Source organism: Mastigoproctus giganteus, chromosome 6 (genome assembly GCF_048544385.1).
Source record: "Mastigoproctus giganteus isolate SK-2022 chromosome 6, ASM4854438v1, whole genome shotgun sequence".
NCBI classification, from domain to species: Eukaryota; Metazoa; Arthropoda; class Arachnida; order Uropygi; family Thelyphonidae; genus Mastigoproctus; species Mastigoproctus giganteus.
Genome location: NC_143580.1, coordinates 141337389 through 141357687, shown reverse-complemented (window position 1 = coordinate 141357687; position 20299 = coordinate 141337389). Strand labels below are relative to the sequence as shown.

The 20299-nt window shown below is 36.2% G+C and overlaps 1 protein-coding gene across 1 annotated transcript in view; it reads left to right on the top strand.

Annotated features, from left to right (window-relative positions):
- Positions 1 to 20299, top strand: part of LOC150084624 (WD repeat-containing protein 25-like) — a 100131-nt gene that overhangs the window by 28819 nt on the left and 51013 nt on the right. The window contains exon 3 of the mRNA XM_090375361.1: positions 7730 to 7867. Within this exon, the coding sequence (XP_090231487.1) occupies positions 7730 to 7867 (138 nt within the window). The remainder of the gene's footprint in view (positions 1 to 7729; positions 7868 to 20299) is intronic.

The window sequence follows — 20299 nt, the reverse complement described above, 5'->3', positions numbered from 1 at the left end:
GAAGGGTTTTTGTTTCGTAAAGGTGTCTACGGTGGTCTGAGACAGTATTTAAATTCTATACAGTGGGACCAACAACAAATTCAAAATGGGAAGCATTCAAAGAATTAATCTTGGAAGCTACTAGGTGTTTCATACCAACTAAGAAATATTGTTCAAGATTTAGGCCTAAATGGATGTCAGATGAACTAATTAGACATGTGACAGATAAGAATGCATGGGATACGTATAAAATAACAGGTGACACAGAAGCCTATGATAGATATAAGCTGGTCTGTAACCAAGTCACAAAGGAGGTTAGGCAGGCGAAGGCAGATTACCAGAAATCTTTTGCAAAGGATGCAAAGAAACACAGCAAAGAGTTCTTTACTTTTGTAAACTCTGGAAGGAAGGGGATGAATCAGATTCGTCCACTGTCCACTGATATCGATGGTTCAACTGTTCATGATCTTGCTCAGGCAGCTAACAAACTAAATGAATATTTTGCATCTACATTCGCACATGAGGGGTTATTCAGGGAGAGGAATGCCAGAGGTGTATTAAACTGGCAGTAAGCTAGATAATCTTGTAATAACTGAGAGTAAAGTGGAGGAGAAATTGTTGAAGATAACATAAGAAAGGCACCTGCAGTGGATGGAATCTATCCAGTTATATTGAAGGAGGCAGCAAAGGATGTAAGCAAACCCTTAGCCATAATTATGAGAGCTTCCCTGGACTCAGGGGAGGTACCCATGGACTGGAGATGTGCAAATGTGCCCCCAATCCACAAAGGAGGATCAAAGGGAGACAGGTAATTACAGACCTGTTAGTTTAACTTCTGTTCCAGGGAAATTAATGGAGGCACAAGACTTTAATTATAGGTCGGACACAGCATGGGTTTGTTAAGGGGAAGTCTTGTCTGACCAATTTGATTGGATTCTATGATGTAGTCAAAGGAACTGGATGCAAAGAATAATTTTTATATCATATATTTGGATCTTAGAAAGGCCTTTGATACTGTTGCACATGGGAGACTGCTGCACAAATTGGAGCAGTGTGCCATTGGAGGCAAATTGCTGCTATGGATAAAGGGATGGTTGAGTGGGAAAAGACAGAGAGTGATAATCAATGGACACTGCTGTTCATGGACTAATGTTATTAGTGGAGTCCCCCCAGGGTTCAGTGTTGGTCCATTGTTGTTTTCTGTATTTATAAATGATATTGATGATGGTATATCAGGCTTAATGTCCAGGTTTGCAGACAATATTAAGGTTGGCAGGGTTGTTAATGACACTAATGACAGTACGCTACTGCAACAGGATCTATAAAAGTTGAGCAGATTAGCATTAGTAGAGGCATTTGATGCAAGAAAGCAAGCTTATGCAGCATCAGCCAAAAAAAAAAAAAAAAAAAAAAAAAAAAATTAATAAATAAATAAAAAATAACCACTTCCACTTCACCCTTCTGTTCGTTCGAAATACCTGTCCAGCTGAGACTTAAACTTATTTAGGCTATCAACTTCCACGACAAGGGATGGAGGTTTATTCCACGAACCAACCACCCGCTGGCTAAAGGCAAATTTCCTCTCGTCTATCCTACATCTGTCTTTTCTCAATTTGAATTTATGCCCTCTCAGGTGATTATTCTGAGCAAGAGGAAGAATCCCATCAGCATTGAGCATGCTCAAACCATTCAAGGCTTTATACACCTGTTTCAGATCACCTCGCTGGTGCCTAGTCTCCAGACACTGTAATTTGCAAAACTTAAGCCATTCTTCGTAAGAGCACCCCTTTGTTCCATTCACTAATCTTGTTGCCCTTCTCTGTACTCGTTCCAGCATCTCGACATCCTTCTTGAAATGAGGCCTCCAGACCTGTATACAGTACTCTAGGTGTGGTCTGACCATTGCCTTATACAATGGAATAATCACCTCCTTATTCCTGCTAGAAAAATTCCTATATATCATCGACAATACACCATGAGCTACTCTTGCAGCCCATCTGCACTGTTCAGAAAACTTCATATCTGCCTGCACAACCACCCCCAGGTCCCTTTCATTCTCTGCCACTGTCAGTGTAGTATTACAGAGTTGATACGTTGCTCTGGGGCTGCTGTTTCCCATATGTAGTACTTTACATTTGTCAATGTTAAACTTCCTTTGCCACCTCGAAGCCCATCTGCTCAACCTTTCCAGATCCTGTTGCAGTAGCATAGTGTCAGTAGTGTCCTTGACAACCCTGCCAACCTTCGTATCGTCGGCAAACTTGGACATTAAGCTTGATATACCATCATCAATATCATTTATAAATACAGAAAACAATAATGGACCCAATACTGAACCCCGAGGGACTCCACTAATAACATTAGTCCACGATGAGCAGTGTCCATTGATTACCACTCTCTGTCCTTTCCCCCTCAACCACCCCTTTATCCACAGCAGCAATTTGCCTCCAATGCCACACTGCTCCAATTTGTGCAGCAGTCTTCCATGTGCAACAGTATCAAAAGCCTTTCTAAGATCCAAGTATATAATATCAAAGTTATTCCCTGCATCCAGTTCTTTTGTGACTGCATCATAGTATCCAATCAAATTGGTCAGGCAAGACTTCCCCTTAACAAAACCATGCTGTGTCTGAGCTATGACTGTAGTCTTGTCTAGATGATCCTGCAGTGCTTCTTTAACCAGTGCCTCCATTAATTTTCCAGGAACAGAAGTTAAACTAACCGGTCTATAATTATTTGTGTTGCCCTTTGATCCTCCTTTGTGAATTGGGGTTACATTTGCACATCTCCAGTCCATGGGTACTTCCCCTGAGTCCAAAGAAGCTCTCATAATTATGGCTAAGGGTTTGCTTACTTCCTTTAATATAATTGGATAGATCCCATCCACCCCAGGTGCCTTTCTTGTATTTATCTTCAACAATTTCTCCTCCACTTTACTCTCAGTTATTACAAGATTCTCTAGCTTACTGCCAGAGTTGAATACACCTCTGGCATTCCCCTTGCTGAATAACTCCTCATGTGTGAATGTCGATGCAAAATATTCATTCAGTTTGTTAGCTACCTGAGCAGGATCATCAACAGTTGACCCATCTATATCAAGATTTGCTGAGAGGTGGCAAATGAAGTTTAACATGAACAAATGTAAAGTACTACATATGGGAAGCAGTAACCGCAGAGTAATGTATGAAGTCTGTGGTACTACACTGACAGTGGTAGAGAACGAAAAGGACCTGGGGGTAATTGTGCAGATAAGAAGTTTTTGAGCAGTGCAGACGGTGAGCAAGAGTGCTCATGGTGTCTTGTCAGTGATATACAGGAATTTTTCTAGCAGGGTTAAGGAGGTGATTATCCCCTTGTATAAGGCAATGGTCAGGTCACACCTTGAGTACTGTATACAGGTCTGGAGGCCTTATTTTAAGAAGGATGTAGAGTTTTGGAACGAGTACAGAGAAGTTCAACAAGATTAGTGAATGGAACAAAGGTTTGCTCTTACGAAGAAAAGCTTAAGTTTTTCCAAATTACAGTGTCTGGAGACTAGGCATCTACAAGGTGACCTGATTGAGGTGTATAAAGCCTTGAATGGTTTGAGCAGGTTCAATGCTGATGGTATTCTTCCTCTTGCTCAGAATAATCACCTGAGAGGGCTTAAATTCAAATTGAGGAAAAGCGGTTGTAGGATGGATGTGCGGAAGTTTGCCTTTAGCCAGTGGGTGGTTGATTGCTGGAACAAACTTCCATCTGTTGTAGAAGTTGATAGCTTAAAGAGATTCAAGGCAGAACTTGACAAACATTTGGAGCGAGTGGATGGGTGAAATAAGGGTGTTTTTTTTTTTTTTTTTTTTTTTTTCCTGATGCTATATAAGCTTGCTTTCTTGCATCATATGCCTTTGCTAATGCTAAAAGCATATTTTTACATCAGGTACATTTCTCTAGATAGATCAACCTATTTCCTGTTGGTGGGGGTGTAGATGCTGTCCCCACTGAGAGGCCAAATAGGCATTCCTATCTTTATTGTCATTTTGATTTGAGTTGATTTGTGTTCGACTTATTTGTTTTTGAGTTTTTCTATCTTACTAACCTTTGAAAAAAGGTTCAAATGCAAGTCACAGCTGAGAACTAGTTGCATGTGGGCAAAGGCCCAGGAGGCAACTAGGAAAAAGGTTAATTCAAATGACAAATATCAATGCTTATAAGGTAATGACATAGCAAAGCTAGAAGGCTTGCAAATGAACATAAAAAATCGCAAATATTCCACAACTGAATCTCAAATTAGAAATCCTCAGTAATACATTTCATCAGTCAATTCCTGTAGAACCTATTTATAAATTAAAAGTTAGAGTCACTTGCAGTTGTAAAAAACAGCACAATTAATAGGTGTAGTGTGTTTTATTCCTCAGTGTACACAATCTAGGTACAAAAGGAGAAAATCTGGTAGCTTTCTTTTGAATTTTCCAATAAACAGAATTACAGATATGAGTAGTATCATCACGTTCAGTAAACATTCTCAAAAACCAATGCAAAACATTTTACTTTCATCTCAACTGCTAGACATAACTGATTTTGAGTGATGACTTGTTAGAGATATAGTTTTATATTCAGCCACCAGATAAAAAACTTTTCAGCAGACAGAACTGATTGAAGAGAAGACTGTGGGGCAGATGACCACAGTAGGAGATACCAATAAAAAAAAAATAATAAGTTAATTTTACTTTATTAGATTTACAAAAAGACCAAATAAAGCAACATGAAGAAAATAATGTATTGAATTATTAGATATGGAAGAATATGATAAAATATTTCATACAGAAGAAGGAATGGAAACAAATAATACACATCATCTGCATGCATAAGAATATAATTGAGAATAAATATTAGAAAATGGAGAGATTGTGGGGAACAGTAAAACTGGTATAGCACTGCCTTATGGAAGACCCTCCTCATATAGATGCTTTATGTATTAGTATTAGTAGTGGAAAACGATGCAAAGAAACCATGTTATAGAAGTACTATGTTATACAGGGGTTGCCTGTACTTATTTTTGAACCATGTTTTGGCTTGAAGATCAATAACTTCAGTTGGGATTGTATTTTTCGTGGAAATAAATGGGTTCTCAAACAAGCTGATGTCATTTTCATGGGATCTTATATCAAAAATCGACTTTCAGACTTGTCAAAAAGTAATTATAATAACGAGAAGCAACAATTCTTTGGAAATGTGTTTCTCCTTTAGCTCAGTACAACATTCAAAGTGAACTAAATTGTGTTGCTCAATTTGGGATTAAAATATTAACAAGTTATTCTGAAATAATTTGATGTCACCAAACAAATCAGACCAATTTTCATTTTCCTTGTAGTTTTAAATTAAGAGCATTTAAATGAATAGAAATGTCTGTATGAATTGCAAGATCAAACAGCCACTCCATATTTGATAGTCGTTTTATTGGTTTCCCTTTTTCTGTTATAAAAATATCAATTTCACGACGTAGTTTAAAGAACCAATGTAATACTTTGCCACAACTAAGGCATCTCACTGTACGATATAAAATTTCATCTTCGTATTCAGCTTCAATTTCTGAAAGAAATCTTAGAAACATTCGGTGATTACGGCCATGTGATCTTATAAAATTTACATTTGAAATAACCATATTCATAACTTGCTGGAGATCCAGTACTTTCCCATAAAGAGCTTCTTGATACACAATGCAGTGAATTCCAATTGGAATTTCAGCTCCGATATCTATCATTTTCTTGGTTATTTTACCCATAAGCCCAATGTTTTTACCAATCATATTTTTTGCTCTGCCAGTTGTGACTCTTACCAGGTTTTTAATATTTAATCCTAACCTTTCAATAGATTGGCAGAAATTTTCAAAAAGATTTTTACCTACAGTTGTTCCGTGCATACTCTGTAGATCAGCTAAACCTTCAACTGGTACAAAATTATCATTAATTCCAGGTATGAAGATAAGGAGTTCGGCTGTGTCATTTGCATCAGTACTGTCATCCAGTGCCACACCAAGATATTTCATTTGTTTTATTTTTTCCAAAAAGTTGTTTGAACAAATTCTTTCCAATATCTTCTACTCTTAACATAATTGTTTGTCGAGACAAATGTCTTGTATCATTGTTCGTTTCTCCGTACACATTTTCCCACAACTTTTAACAAACAACATATAACAAATTCATCACTGAATGGTTTACTTTCAAAAGTGATCAAATGTGCAGTTTGATAACTGGCACTTACAGCATATAAATTTCTTGACTGATACGTTTTTAGTATGTTTTGTTGTTTTCTTAATTCATTTTGTAGCTCTGAACACTTTGCTCTTCTCAATGTTCCTTTATGTTGATCATAAGATTTATGCTTGGAATCATAGTGTTGTTTTAAATTATTCTTTGAAAACTCATGTTGATCATAAGATTTATGATTGGAATCATAGTGCCATTTTAAATTATATTCTTTGAAAATTCACACAGTCTCCTTACATACCAAACACACTGCTTTTTCATGGTTATCAATGAAGAAATAGTCTTCAGTCCACCTTTGATCAATAACACCAATCTCCAAATTGATTTTCCTCTTTTGGAACATTTTTAAGAATGATTTTTTTAATTCAATACAAATTAATAATAATTCAAACAATGAACAAGTTATATCAAAATAGTAGAATTTCACAATATAGATTGATACGTACATAACTTGTATTTAGCATACATATGACTGCACTGAACCACATGCACACATTTGATACAGTCGAGCTCGACCAAATCAAAAACCAAACTATTATTTTTAGGCCACCCGAATAATTAAATTCATCTGCTGTGCATTGTGTATTCTGTCTGTAAATTGCACGTGTTCTCTGGTTGTGATTTGCCTGTTTTGCTGGCTGGATGAAAAACCTGAATTACTGCCGAAAAAAACCTTGCTATCTAAAACTTGAGTCTGACTAACTCAGCCACGGAGTGAAAGTCAAGCTCGACACTTACATGTCTGTATGTGCAGTGGTGTGACTCTCTAAAATTCTGTTTTAGTTCACTTTCCATGCAGGTTGTATAAAAATTAATCGCGGGCCGAATCTGGCCCGTGGGCCATAGGTTGGACACCACTGTTCTAGCATGTTCTTTGAAAGATGATATGGAGATCTAATGGCAAGGAACCATAAATAACCTGCAGTGCCATAGTGATATCATTCTGCAGGCCTTTGTTATTGTTAAGTGCATCCACCTGTAGATGCATTGCATGCTTGCCTGGAATCTGCAGTTAGTGTCTCTGTGAAACCACACTCGTTCACCAAAAGTGACAGTAGGAATAACACACATAAGGGGGCATAAATTTAAATTCAAAAATTATGGTTGCTGGATAGACATTCAAAAAATTTGCTTTTAGTTGGAGAGTAATATTGTTCATAAAAACTTCCATCTACTCTTGTGGAATTGGATAGTTTGAATAAATTTAGGGAAGGATTAGAATTGTTAGAGGGAATGTACAAATGATGTTTTTTGTTATTATTATTTTTATATATATATATATATTATATTTTAATTATTTTTGTTTTGGCTGATGCCTATATAAGCTTGTTTCTTTGCATCATTTGCCACTACTGATATTGAGGGTTGTAAAGTCACTTATAATACATTTGTTAATTTATTTAAATTCATTCTTTATACATATATTTAATGTATTTAGTGAAATAATTTCTTTACCAATAATATAAATCAAATTACTGATTACATTCAAATATTTAATGCAGGTTTTAGATATTGCTTTTATTCAAAATGGGAAAGAACTTATATTTAGTACAGAGATAGTGAGCAAAGATTCTGCTGATAGGACTATAATGGCCTGGGACTTTGCCACTGGTGCATTGCTCTCTAATCAAATATTTCAGGTAATAAAAGTTTTTTGTAGCATGTTATCCTTCAATTCTTTTTCAGAAATATTTATATTTACTGTAACAAATAAGAAAATTAGCTGAGATTCTGCAATGTAAAGTACATTGGATATGGTTAGCAGTAACCCCAGAGTAACATATCAACTTTGTGGTACTACACTCAGGGTAGTGGAGAATTGTGGTGTAGTCAGATATGAAATTTTCTGAGCAGTGCAAAAAGGCTGCAAGAGTAGCTCATGGTGTCTTGTCATTGTACAGGTCTGGAGGCCTCATTTTAGAAAAGATGTAGAGCTGCTGGAATGAGTACAGAGAAGGCAGCGAGGCTGGTGAGTGGAAAAAAGGGTTGGTGTTACCAAGAAAGGCTTAAGTTCTGAAAATTGCAACTTCTGGAGACTAGGCACCTGTGAGGTTATCTAATTGAGGTGTATAAGACTTGAATGGACTGAGCAAGCTCAGTGCTAATGGGATCATTCCTCTTGCTCAGATTACTCACCTGAGGGACATAAATTCAAATTGAGGAAAGACATGGAATAGATGTGCGGAAATTTGCCTTAGCCAGCGGGTGGTTGATAGTTGGAACAAACTTCCATCTGTTGTAGTGGAGGTCAGCAGCTTAAATAAGTTCAAGGCAGAACATTTGGAGTGAATGGATGGGTAAAATGGTAATGGTTTTTTTTGGCTGATGCTATATAAGTTTGCTTTCTTGCATCATATGCCTCTACTAATGCTAATGATGGTGCCACACCTATAATACAATAAAAAATTACTTCTCTTGATCATAGAATAGTTTGGAGTCCTGCAAAATAGTGATATGTTCCCATGTATGTTGGCATGACCACTTGTGAAGAAGTCATGATTGTTTCGTGAAGCAAATATAAGGTGGATTTACAGACTAAGGATAATTCCTTAGTAAAAGGAAAGTATTCCTTTTTTTCTTTAATGTCATTATTTCAACTCTGTTAGCTACAAGTAGCACCCCTATCCTTTCACTTCATCGACTATTGTTTTCTATCACATGTTATTCACTTTGGCTCTTTCCTTAGCTGTTATGCAGGACTGACACAAAGTGACTTTGATTTCTCCTCACCTTTGTCTTTAATCTTTTTTCAATTAATATTATTACTATACCATTTTTTGAGGTGTGTGTGTGTGTGAAGAAGAGAGAGAGAAGGTTGAAAAGTTACTAGCACTCAATTAAATTCAAAAGATTTTTACTCAGACTACTTGTTGACCCCATCCATCACAGCATTGTCACCATCAAATTTCTGTCTTTTCAGATCCTTTTTTAGATTTGGATATAGAAAATACAGTAAACCCCTGCTATTCGCGGTCGCTGATTTAATATAAAACAAAACCTAAAAAAATGTGAATTTTAAAGTGCCGTGAACATTTTCCGCCATAAAAAAACATGGGCGTGGCTAAAATTATCTTTCCCGGTCAAAATAGCACTCAGTGGGTGGGGGGAGAGGGGTGACAAAATCGCGATCGTTGATGTTTCTCGCTAATCCTTATTCAGTATGTGTTATGCGCTTGTCATGGAAGGTTTCGTCGTTTGCTTTTAATTTATATGCTTATAAATTAAATAAATTTATCAATTTATAAATTGATATGCTTACAAAAGTCATAAATCTACTATTTTGCAGTGTAAAACAGACTTTATCGAGTGTGTTAATGGAAGAAAGTGACTTTATTGTGGACAAGTTCTTTCTAACCCCTACAAAAATATGCCTACGAATAACAAGGGAAATGTGAAAAGATCAAAGAAGGTGATGACATTAGCGAATAAAATTGAGTTATTAGACAAAATTTCTAATGGTGAAAGTGTCTTCTCAGTGGCAAAACATTATAAATCAATGAGTCAACGGTACGATCAATCAAAAATCGGAAGAAAAAATCCGCTGTAGTGTCCATGAAAATGCGCTAATTGCTTTAAAAATTTGCTCTGTAACTCGTGATGTTAAATTAGAAAAAATGGAAAAAGCTTTAAATCTGTGGATAGAAGACCGAACTCAAAATAAAATTCCGTTAAATTCACTCATCATTCGTGAAAAGGCAAAACTGCTTTATCAACACTTTAGCGAAACTGGTGATAGCACGTGCGGGATAAGTTTTTTAGCTATAGCAAAGGCGCTGGTTTGAAAGATTTGTTTAAAATTTCTAATAAATATTACATTTAATATTAAATTGTTTCTTATTTTCATTTCGATGCCATATGCTTGCATTTCTAATGGTCATATTATGAAGGTACATATAATACATACATAGACAAAATTTTAGACTAGTTTTTCTTATATATTTCATACTTTGGAACGGAACCCCTTTATTACTATGGGAGCCATAACTCAGTATTCGCGTTTTTGGTATTCGCGGCATTCCTCAGGAATGTAACCCTCGCGAATAGCGGGGGTTTACTGTAGTCCAAAGAGCAAAATCTGGTGAGTAGGGCAGATGCATTATTAGCTTGAACCCAGAGTTGCGGTATTGCCTGAGTCAAAAAGACTGTGTGTGCCAGTGCATTGCCTTGATGAAAGATGACTCGTTTGGCTAATTTCCTGTGTCTCTTGAGTTTCAATTTCTTCTGGAAATTGAAGCTCAATTTAGTAGGTTAGACTAATACTCTGCATTGATAGTGGCACCTCGTTGCAGGAAATTAGCATTAGTAGAGGCATATGATGCAAAAAAGCAAGCTTATGCAGCACCAGGCAAAAAAAAAAAAAAAAAAAAAAAAAACCCTCCCATTTCACCCCCCCCATTTGTTCAAAATACCTGTCCAGCTCAGTCTTAAATTTATTTAGATTTATTTAAATTTATTCTCCACAACAAAAGATGGATGGACATCAGAATTCAGTGTGCTCAACCTATTCAAGGCCTTATGCACCTAAATCTGTCTTTACTGTTGTTAACAACCCTGCCAACCTTTGTCATCTGCAAACTTGAACATTAATCAACTATCTGCTGGCTAAAGGAAAATTTCTGCACATCTATTCTACAACTGTCTTTCCTCAATTTGAATCTGTGCCCCCTCAGATTCTTAATCTGAGAAATAGGAAGAATCCTATCAGCATTCAGCTTGTTCAACCCATTCAAGGCCTTATACACCTCAGTCAGATTACTTCACAGGTGCTTACTCTCCAGGCACTGCAATTTGCAGAATTTAAGCCTTTCTTGGTAAGAGCACAACTTTGTCCCCTTCACCAATCTTGTTGCCCTTCTTTGTACTCGTTCTAGCAATTCTACATCCTTCCTAAAATAGGTCTCCAGACCTGTACACAGTACTTTAGGTATGGCATGACCATTGCCTTATTTAACAGGATAATCACCTCCCTGTACCTGCTGGCAAAATTCCTATATATCATTGACAAGACTCCATGACCTGCCCTGGCAGCCCATCTGCACTGCTCAACAAATTTCATATTTGACTGCACAATTACCCCCAGGTCTTTTTCACTTTCCACTTCCTTGAGTGTAGTACCACACAGTTGGTATGCTTCTCTTCGGTTATTGCTATCCATATGCAGTACTTTGCATTTGTCAATGTTAAACTTCAATTGCCACTTCTCAGCCCATTTGCCCAACTTATCTAGATCCAGTTGGAGTAGCATACTGTAGTAGTAGTAGTGGCATGTGATGCAAGAAAGCAAGTGTATGAGCTTATGCAGCATCAGCCAAAAAAAAAAAAAAAAAAATTTACAAAACAATCTGCTCTAAATGTTTGTCCAGTTCCTCCTTAAATTTATTTAACCTATTAACTTCCACAACGACAGATGGAAGTTTGTTCCAGCAATTAACCACCCATTGGCTAAAGGCAAATTTCTGCACATCTATTCTACATCTGTCTTTCTCCAATTTGAATTTAGGTCCCCTTAGGTTCATAATCTTAACGAATGGAAGCATCCCATCAGAATTCAGTGTGTTCAACCTATTCAAGGCCTTATACACGTCAGTCTGTCTTTACTGTTGTTAACAACCCTGCCAACCTTTGTATCATCTGCAAACTTGGACATTAAACCGGATATACCTTCATCAGGTATATCCGGTATATCAGGGATGAAAACCGAACCCTAGGGAACCCCACTAATAAAATTTGTCCATGAAGAGCAGTGTCCATTGATTACTACTCTGTTGTTTCCCACTCAACCATCCCTTTATCCATTGTAGCAACTTAACCTTAATGCTATACCTCTCCAATTTGTACAGCAGTTTTTCATGTGTAAGAGTATCAAAAGCTTTCTTGAAATCCAAGTATATGATATCCAAATTATTTTTGGCATTCAGTTCTTTTGTGACCACATCATAGTATCCAATCAAATTGGTCAGACAAGACGTCTCTTTAACAAACCCATGCTGTGTCTTAACTATTACTGCAGTCTTGTCTAGATGATCCTACAATGCATTCTTTAACCAGTGACTTCATTATTTTCTCCCCTGAACACTAGTTACACTAACAGGTCTATAGTTACTTGTGTCACCTTTTGAACCCCCTTTGTGAATTGATGATACATTTGCGCACCTCCAGTCCATGGGGAACTCCCCTATGTCTAAGGAAGCTGTCATAATTATGGTTAAGGGTTTGCTTACTTCCTTTGCTGCCTCCTTTAATATAACTGGATAGATTCTGTCCACCCCAGGTGCCTTTTTTTTTTTTTTTTTTTTTAATGTTTAACTTCAACAGTTTCTCCTCCACTTTGCTCTCAGATATTACAAAATCATTTAGCATTGAATAACTCATCATGTGTGAATGTAGATGCAGAATACTCATTCAGATTATCAGCTACCTTAGCATGATCATCAATAGTCAACCCATCTATGTTAAGTGGTCCAATCTGATTTATCCCTTTCCTTTTAGAGTTTACATACGTAAAGAACTCTTTGCTGTTTTTCTTTGTATCCTTTGTCAAAGATTTGTCGTAATCTCCCTTCGCCTGCCTAACCTCCTTTGTGACTTGATTACAGAATAGTTTATATCTGCCATAGGCTTCTGTGTCACCTGAAATTTTACATGCACCCCATACATTTTTCTTCTTTGCCATGACTATGATTAGTTCATCTGACATCCATTTAGGTCTAAACCTTGAACAGTATTTCTTAGTTGGAATGAAAAACCTAGTAGCCTCCAAAATCAAGTTCCTGAAGACTTCCCATTTAGAATTCAACATTGGTAAAATCATCAGTTGATCCCACTGTACAGAATTTAAAAACTGTCTGAGACCCCTGTATTCACCTTTACAAAAGCATAAGCCATGTATTACATCTTTAAGTAATTCCTACATCAGTACATTGTGATCACTGTCACTCAGTGGTTTCTCTATCTGCAAATTCTTGATGCATGAATAATCACTGCTGATAATCAGATCAAGAGTATTACTCACTCTGGTTGCCTCTCAAACATGTTGCTGTAGAAAACAGTCATCCAATAAATCCAAACAAAATCTTGCTAGGGTGCGAGTGACCAATACAAGTTCCAGTCAATATCTGGAAAGTTACAACCCCTATTATAAGACATTCTGATTTACTGGCCTACTCTATTTATCTGCTCATTATACTCATCAGATTCATTAGGCCTATAACACACCTACTCTCATTTTTCTTTTCCCAGTGCTTGTCACACCAAACAGACCCAACATTGCATTGTCCATCAACATCAGTTGGATGCACTTCCTTATATTTTGTGTTTCTTAACTAACAGCATAACCCTTCCTCCCTTCCTGTCCTGTCTATCCTTTCTGTAGACATTGTACTCCCGAAATTCCAATTCTGCACTGCTTATGTCTGTGTGACATCACGTCTCTGACTAGCACGTCAAGCTGATCAAATTTATTAACTATACTCTTAGCATTGGTGTACATGCAAGTATACATGCACTTGTTTCTACTCTTAGTTACCCAAACACAGCCCATGTATTTATTTGTTGCAGTGCAAGAATCACTTTTGCCTTTGCCTGTGGCCACTGTTAACCTTTTAGTCTGTGTATCCCACCCCTAGCTAGCAGTTTTCCCAACCCACCTAATGTCTCGATAGCATCAGAAAATATTCTTGCACCCTTTCTATTTAAGTGTACCCCATCCCTGTAGAACCAGTCTCTCCTGTCAACAAGCACAGACCATACTGAAAAAAATTCTACACCTTAAGCCTTGCACAATCTCTCCAGGGCTGAAAAAAATTCTACCCTTTGAGCCTTGCACAATCTCTCCAGGGCCGAATTGATTGACAAGGCTCTCATTGTATACTCCCTCCTATTGTGTCTGGGCAGAATTGCAGACACTTTCATATTCACCCCTAACTCGTGACTTTTTTTCAACATTGACCTGTACTTGTTGAGTAACTGCAGAACTCTTACTCTTAATGTCATTAGTTCCAATGTGGCGCCTTCGTAGACAGCTGGGTAGGAGCAGCAGTGCGTAGCACACGCTTCTTGATTAGATAGGTGTTCGAGCCCGTGACCACCAAATACGGAGAATGCAGAAAGGTCGGGGAATGACCACCACATATTCCTGGAGCAATATGGCCTTAGTTGCTAATGCTCCTAAAAACCCAATAACAGAACAGTTCCAACATGTACAACAATGTCACATTTTGTTCCCTTAAAAGATATCTGCTCTACAACATCATCAACTTTTTCCCCTGGCAGATATACCCTGGTCCTGTTTCACCTATCCTTCTTGCTTAGTATATTCCCCATCTCCCTGACAATAGAGTCACCAACAATAACTAGTCCCTTTGGGACCAGCACATTCTGCCTTGGAGATTGCATTTGTGTTGCCTGATGCACAGGAGTGAGCTCTGCCGTTGACCGGTCAGTTGAGAGCTTGATGGACCCTTCATATTAATTTCTTCTAAGATATTTACCCTACACCTCAAGCTCTCATAAACACCCATCAGAATGCTGAGTTGGCACCTAATTTCTTACCACGCTAGACACCTAGCACACATCATCATCATCTGTCCTCCTTGGCTAGATGATGACCTGCTTTAGAAAGGTCGGCAAACATTTTGCACATTTTTTGAGACTGATGCGTTGGAGAATTGTCCCCCTTCGTGTCTCTCCCGAGTCACAGCACTTGCTATTCTGTGATCTTTGCTTCGCAGCCCTAGTCTGGGTCATGATTTCCGTTTAAATACAATTTAACAATGAAATTTAATAAGATTAATATTTTTGATTAATTGATAATACTATAATAAGCTAACAGATTCCTAATTGAGTGCATCATATTACGCTATCTAGTTTTACTTTATACCTCACGCTGTCACTTCGAGATATCTATACTTTTTCATATAAAATCTTAAGTGTCTTCAAATGTGCATGCAAATTTTGGTCTTCCACCTCCTTGACTGGTCAAAAGTGTCAGCGACTCCTTTAAAATATGCTATCTACAAAGATTGTTTATATGAATAATGTCTTATTTATATACTTTCCTCAATTTTTCCTGAATCCAGATAGCCGAGTTTTCTCCTGACCTGAAAAGGAATCGCATCACTGACCATTGTCCTAGACATCAGTTTGACTGTTCATATCAGATCTGTAATAAACAAACTTTTATTTTAGCATGTTTATACCTTAATATCTATTCTAGCAAAATGATTGGTAAAAGCTACTGTTATGAGTGCTCACAAACATTATTGTAAATGGTGGCCAAAGCTGTTTTTCTTACAGAACACTGGTTCTGTAACAAAAGGTTATAGCTTAAAATGCATTGATCTCATATTTTGGGGACACCTTCACCACAAGTCGCCCTGGTATTTCATAAATTTTATTGCTTTAAATAAAATGCACTGCTCCAGTGGAAAAGTATATTGCTGTTTTATTTAGTGTTTGTTTTCCAGACTCAAATTTAAACTGTTTTTGACTCTCTTAGCAACCTAGTGACAAGAAGCATCCACAATGGTTATAAAAACAGGCATTTTTACAAAATGTTGATCACAATATAAGATCAGTCCACTAAGTATCAAACTTAGTTTTCTCAATGCTGCATAAAAAAAAAACAGCTTACTGTAAACATTACTGTAAGTAATGTTTTTTAGGGCTAAAGTGCTCACAAACATTACTTACAGTAATGTTTTTTAGCACTCGTAGTATTGTTTGTTAGTCACTTAATTTACTTAATTTTATTTTTGTGCACCTGCTCACATTTTGTATATTTTTGATCTTTTTGTCACTGTGTTGTTAAGGTCTTCACATTGCCTACCTGCTTACTAATGAGACTTGAGAGTTTGGGCAGTGGAATAAAGTAGCAATATACTTCTCCATGAGAGCAGTGCATTTTATTTAGACAGTGCAATACCAAGGCAGCTCATGGTGAAGTGACTTAACGATATGGAGGCACCTTCACCACAGCTTTAAGGGTGTTCACTGAGTTCATGGGTGCAACCAGTTGATTACAGTACATATTGTATTTTCAGAAAATGGAAACTGGCTTGTCTTATATCTCTGTCTTTGCCAGATAAATTCTTTGACACCACATTATACATCTAACCAGTATGATCCAGACTTCACATTCTAAATGTGAATTAAGGTTTTCTTCTCTGTTGTCACTGTTTTTTTTCCATTGAATTTAGGGCATTGGAAGATATTTCAATAATTGTGGAACACTGTCTTCCATGGCGTGCAGTGGGAAAGTGTTTCTACGTCAATCACAAGGGGAAAAATTAACTTTCTTTTATTCCTTTATGTGGGAATATATTCTTTGGCTATTTTTAAATAATACTCCATGCAGTATTTTGTTTTCATTTAGTTTTATATCTTCATTATTTTATTTTATTTTTTTAATGGAATATTACCGAAGTGGTACTGTATGTGATCCCTTCAATAACTTCATGGTGCCAATTTTCTTGTTTCAAAATTTTAACCAGCAGCATAAGGGATAAATAAAAATAAAGTAATATAGTTAATAAAAATAAGTTAATTGTATAGTGAAATTATCAAAAAATAGATATTGTGCTGCCAGTGCATTCTCCCATTATTGTGCTTGAATTTTAATGTTTCATGGGTCTGATATTTCAGACACATGAAAGATTTTGTTAGATTGCTCAAAAACCAAAAACTTGCAATCGCCATATTTTTGATGTTGCATCAGAGTTGGACATTATTTGAATACATTTTTATTTGAATAAAAATTAGAATAAAAAATTATTCCTAATTTAATTATTCATTATTTGTTTATTCAGTATTAAAATTAATTCTTACTCATTGGAGAATTATTCATCGTTTGTTATTTTTATTTGAACTTCTAGTAAATTATCATACATTTTTTATAGCCTACTCCTCTATTACCTGGTAGTACATGGTACATATGCCTGATGTAGCCAGTGATCAGGAGTGAGAGTGCAGTAGCACACGCTCTTTGAGTGGACTGTGGTTCAAGCCCATGGCTGCTAAATACAATTAATGATTCTATTTTTGATTTATTGTCAACTCCTCTGATTGTTGTGCTGGAGTATAAACAAGAACGTTCGTGATTTAAATGAAGCCTTCAGTTAATTGTTTTTTGTATTATAGAGAATGCAGAATATTTTCTTCATTGACTATTTTGTTGACAAAGGTCAGGAATAATTATTTTAATAATTATTTATTAACCTTGATAAATATTTAGAAATAAAAAAATGTTTTTGTTAAGTACAGTATGCCACTCTATCTTCTGCTGCCCTTGAAAAACTTTTATTCTTCACAAAAAGATAATTGGATACTGGGTGGGCACTGTTTTGCTTATATCAATGCAATCAAGCAGAGGAATTCATTGATGGATTTCTGCAGTTTTTTACAAATTACCTCTAATTATTATTACTGTGCATTAAAGAACACATGAACTTTTCTAATGTTCTCTTACTTTCTGAACAGTATGAGAGAACTGATCATAACAGAAAAAAATGACATGAAGTGTGCACGAACACCAGTGGATTGCAGCATCCATTACATCATCATCAATAGCGGCAATTTATCTAGCTGAGGTCACCATGACTGCTTATCTGGTGAGGCAACCCACAGGTAATTAATGCTTATTTAGCATGGAAATTAGCTCTAATTATGGGCAAAATTGCAACAATTCTCATTTTGGGTCAAAAATAACAAACTTCCTGCCAGAATGGACAAATTTTGTTAAAAGGGCTATAAGTGCGATGTACAGCTGGGCATAAACATGTTTACAAGTTATGTAATGTATAATTTAAAGTACATCCCCCCCCCTCCCCAATTAATTGAATTTTTTTGTGATTAATAGAAGTGGAAAGTAACAACTAATTACCCTTTTTACAATATTAATTAATAATACTGTATGTAAAAGTAATTATTTTCATTTCACTGTATGCAGTTCACAAAGTAATTCACTGAACTTTTTGTATTTTACTTTACAAAACAATAAAAAAACAATACAATACAATTCAAATACTGGTCAGATTATATTGATTTCCACCATATTGTACATTCATTCCTCCAGTTAATGCACTGAAGGATTTAATATTCAGCTATGTGAATAGGTATGAAATAAAAATAACTGCTAATTGCTATATTTCTATTTTTTTTATTTTAATGAAACTTGTGTTGACTATACATCTTTCCAAAATAGATGCACACAATTTCACATAAATCTGCCTACTGATAGTAGGGCTATTTCATGCAGACAGATGGACAAACAAGTAGACAGGTGAACACTTTAAAAGTTTCATGTGTTTGTGAATGTGTCTAAAAAGCAGATTTGGTGATATAAAAAAAAATGTGAAGTTGCTCAAAAGAAAAACAAAAATTGCCATGTATTAGAAAAGAAATATAACTTAAAATTATAAAGAACCAAATATTTCAGTTCCTCTGCTGGAATCATTAATTATGGTGTGAAGAGATGAGCAATAGATTTTTGGTTTATATTAAGTACTGTGGTAAGAATAAGTCACAAAATAATCACAGAAAGTACAATTAGAGGATTTAAAAATAGATGTCAGCTACATTTAACTGTATATGGAGAAACCAGAACACATATAGCTCCAAAAGGTTATAGTCCCTAATTGATGCAGTTTATTTAGAAAGTAGTCAACTGTGAATGGCAAAGGGTTGGGGTGCATCTGACAAGTCTGCAGGAAACCCTGTGCAGAGAGAATGGTCAAATTACTTACCAGCTGTATTGTCTGTTGTGATCTATTTCTGAAAACAGATGATATCTTCTGTTTTAGGAAACCATGTTTCATGATCTTAGAAATCTCAACCATGGGATTGTTGGTAGTCCTGCAAAATAAATGTTGACTTCAATCGAGAGGTCTGTGTGCTGCAATCACTATCAATAGTGGGCTTCTTCTGTGACTTCTGAGGTTGGTGACAGTTGATGGAGCAAGGCAGAGGGATCATTAGGACCTGGAAGCAAAAATGATGAGGTCATGGGATGGACCAGTTTTGCAGTGACAAGATAACTTAGAGGTTTGAATGGAGAGTCTCTGAGTGAAATAGATGGCAGTGAGAAGTGAGTTGTACATACAAATCTTGACACAAAAGCAATGTGTAAAAATTGCCCTGTGGATCAGTTGAATAAATATTGCAGACTTGTAAATATTGTGGAGGGAGAAATGTTGCTCTAGGAGAAGTAGTGGATAATTGCAGAAGATGGATTCTGATTGTCATTCACCATGACATCCAGAGAGCTCCTAGAAAAAGGAAAAATGTCAAGATGCTAAAGGTTGGAAGTTGCCAGTCTGGTTGAGGTGATGCACTAAGAATAAAGAACATACAAAGAATGTGATAAGATGTGATGTTTAAAAATATTTACCTAGTTGCTTGTGCTCTTTATTCTCAGACTGTGGTTAAAATTATTAGAAAAATGTGTTAAAAAAAAAAAAGTCTCCTTCAATTTGTGATGTCTCCCTGAAAAGATTGGGGTGAACACCATTCTGAACTACAGTGAATGACCAGTATTTATGTACTTATGTATGTATGATCCAATTTAAGGATGTGAATGAACTTAATATCATCCTGGTGTTTCTAGACATGTTTAATGAGCCCCAGATGCCAAGTGATCCTTTGTGCTATTAATGAAGTAATTGCAAAGATTAATTAATGCTATTTAATTTTAAAACCAATTTTCCTAAATTTATCATATTAAATATAGACTTTCACCATATGAACTTTCAAAAGGACCCAAAAAGGAAAGTCACTATTCTTTTTTTAGGTATGTTCACATATGTATGCATAAGCACCTATTGTCTTGACAGGCTCATCTGTCTTTCCATATTTAACAGCTTGACTCCTAGTGGATGGATTTTCGTGTAATTTTATATTTGGACTTTTAAAAATATTTGTCATCGTCGCTTGGGGTGATATTTGTCAATATTACAAAGCGACTGGAATGACTGGTGGAGGTTGTGAATGGTATACTGTTCACAGCTCATATATATACTCATGGTATACTCATCACAGCTCTTTGAAAAGTGTCGACATCAAAATCATAGCCTTTCAGT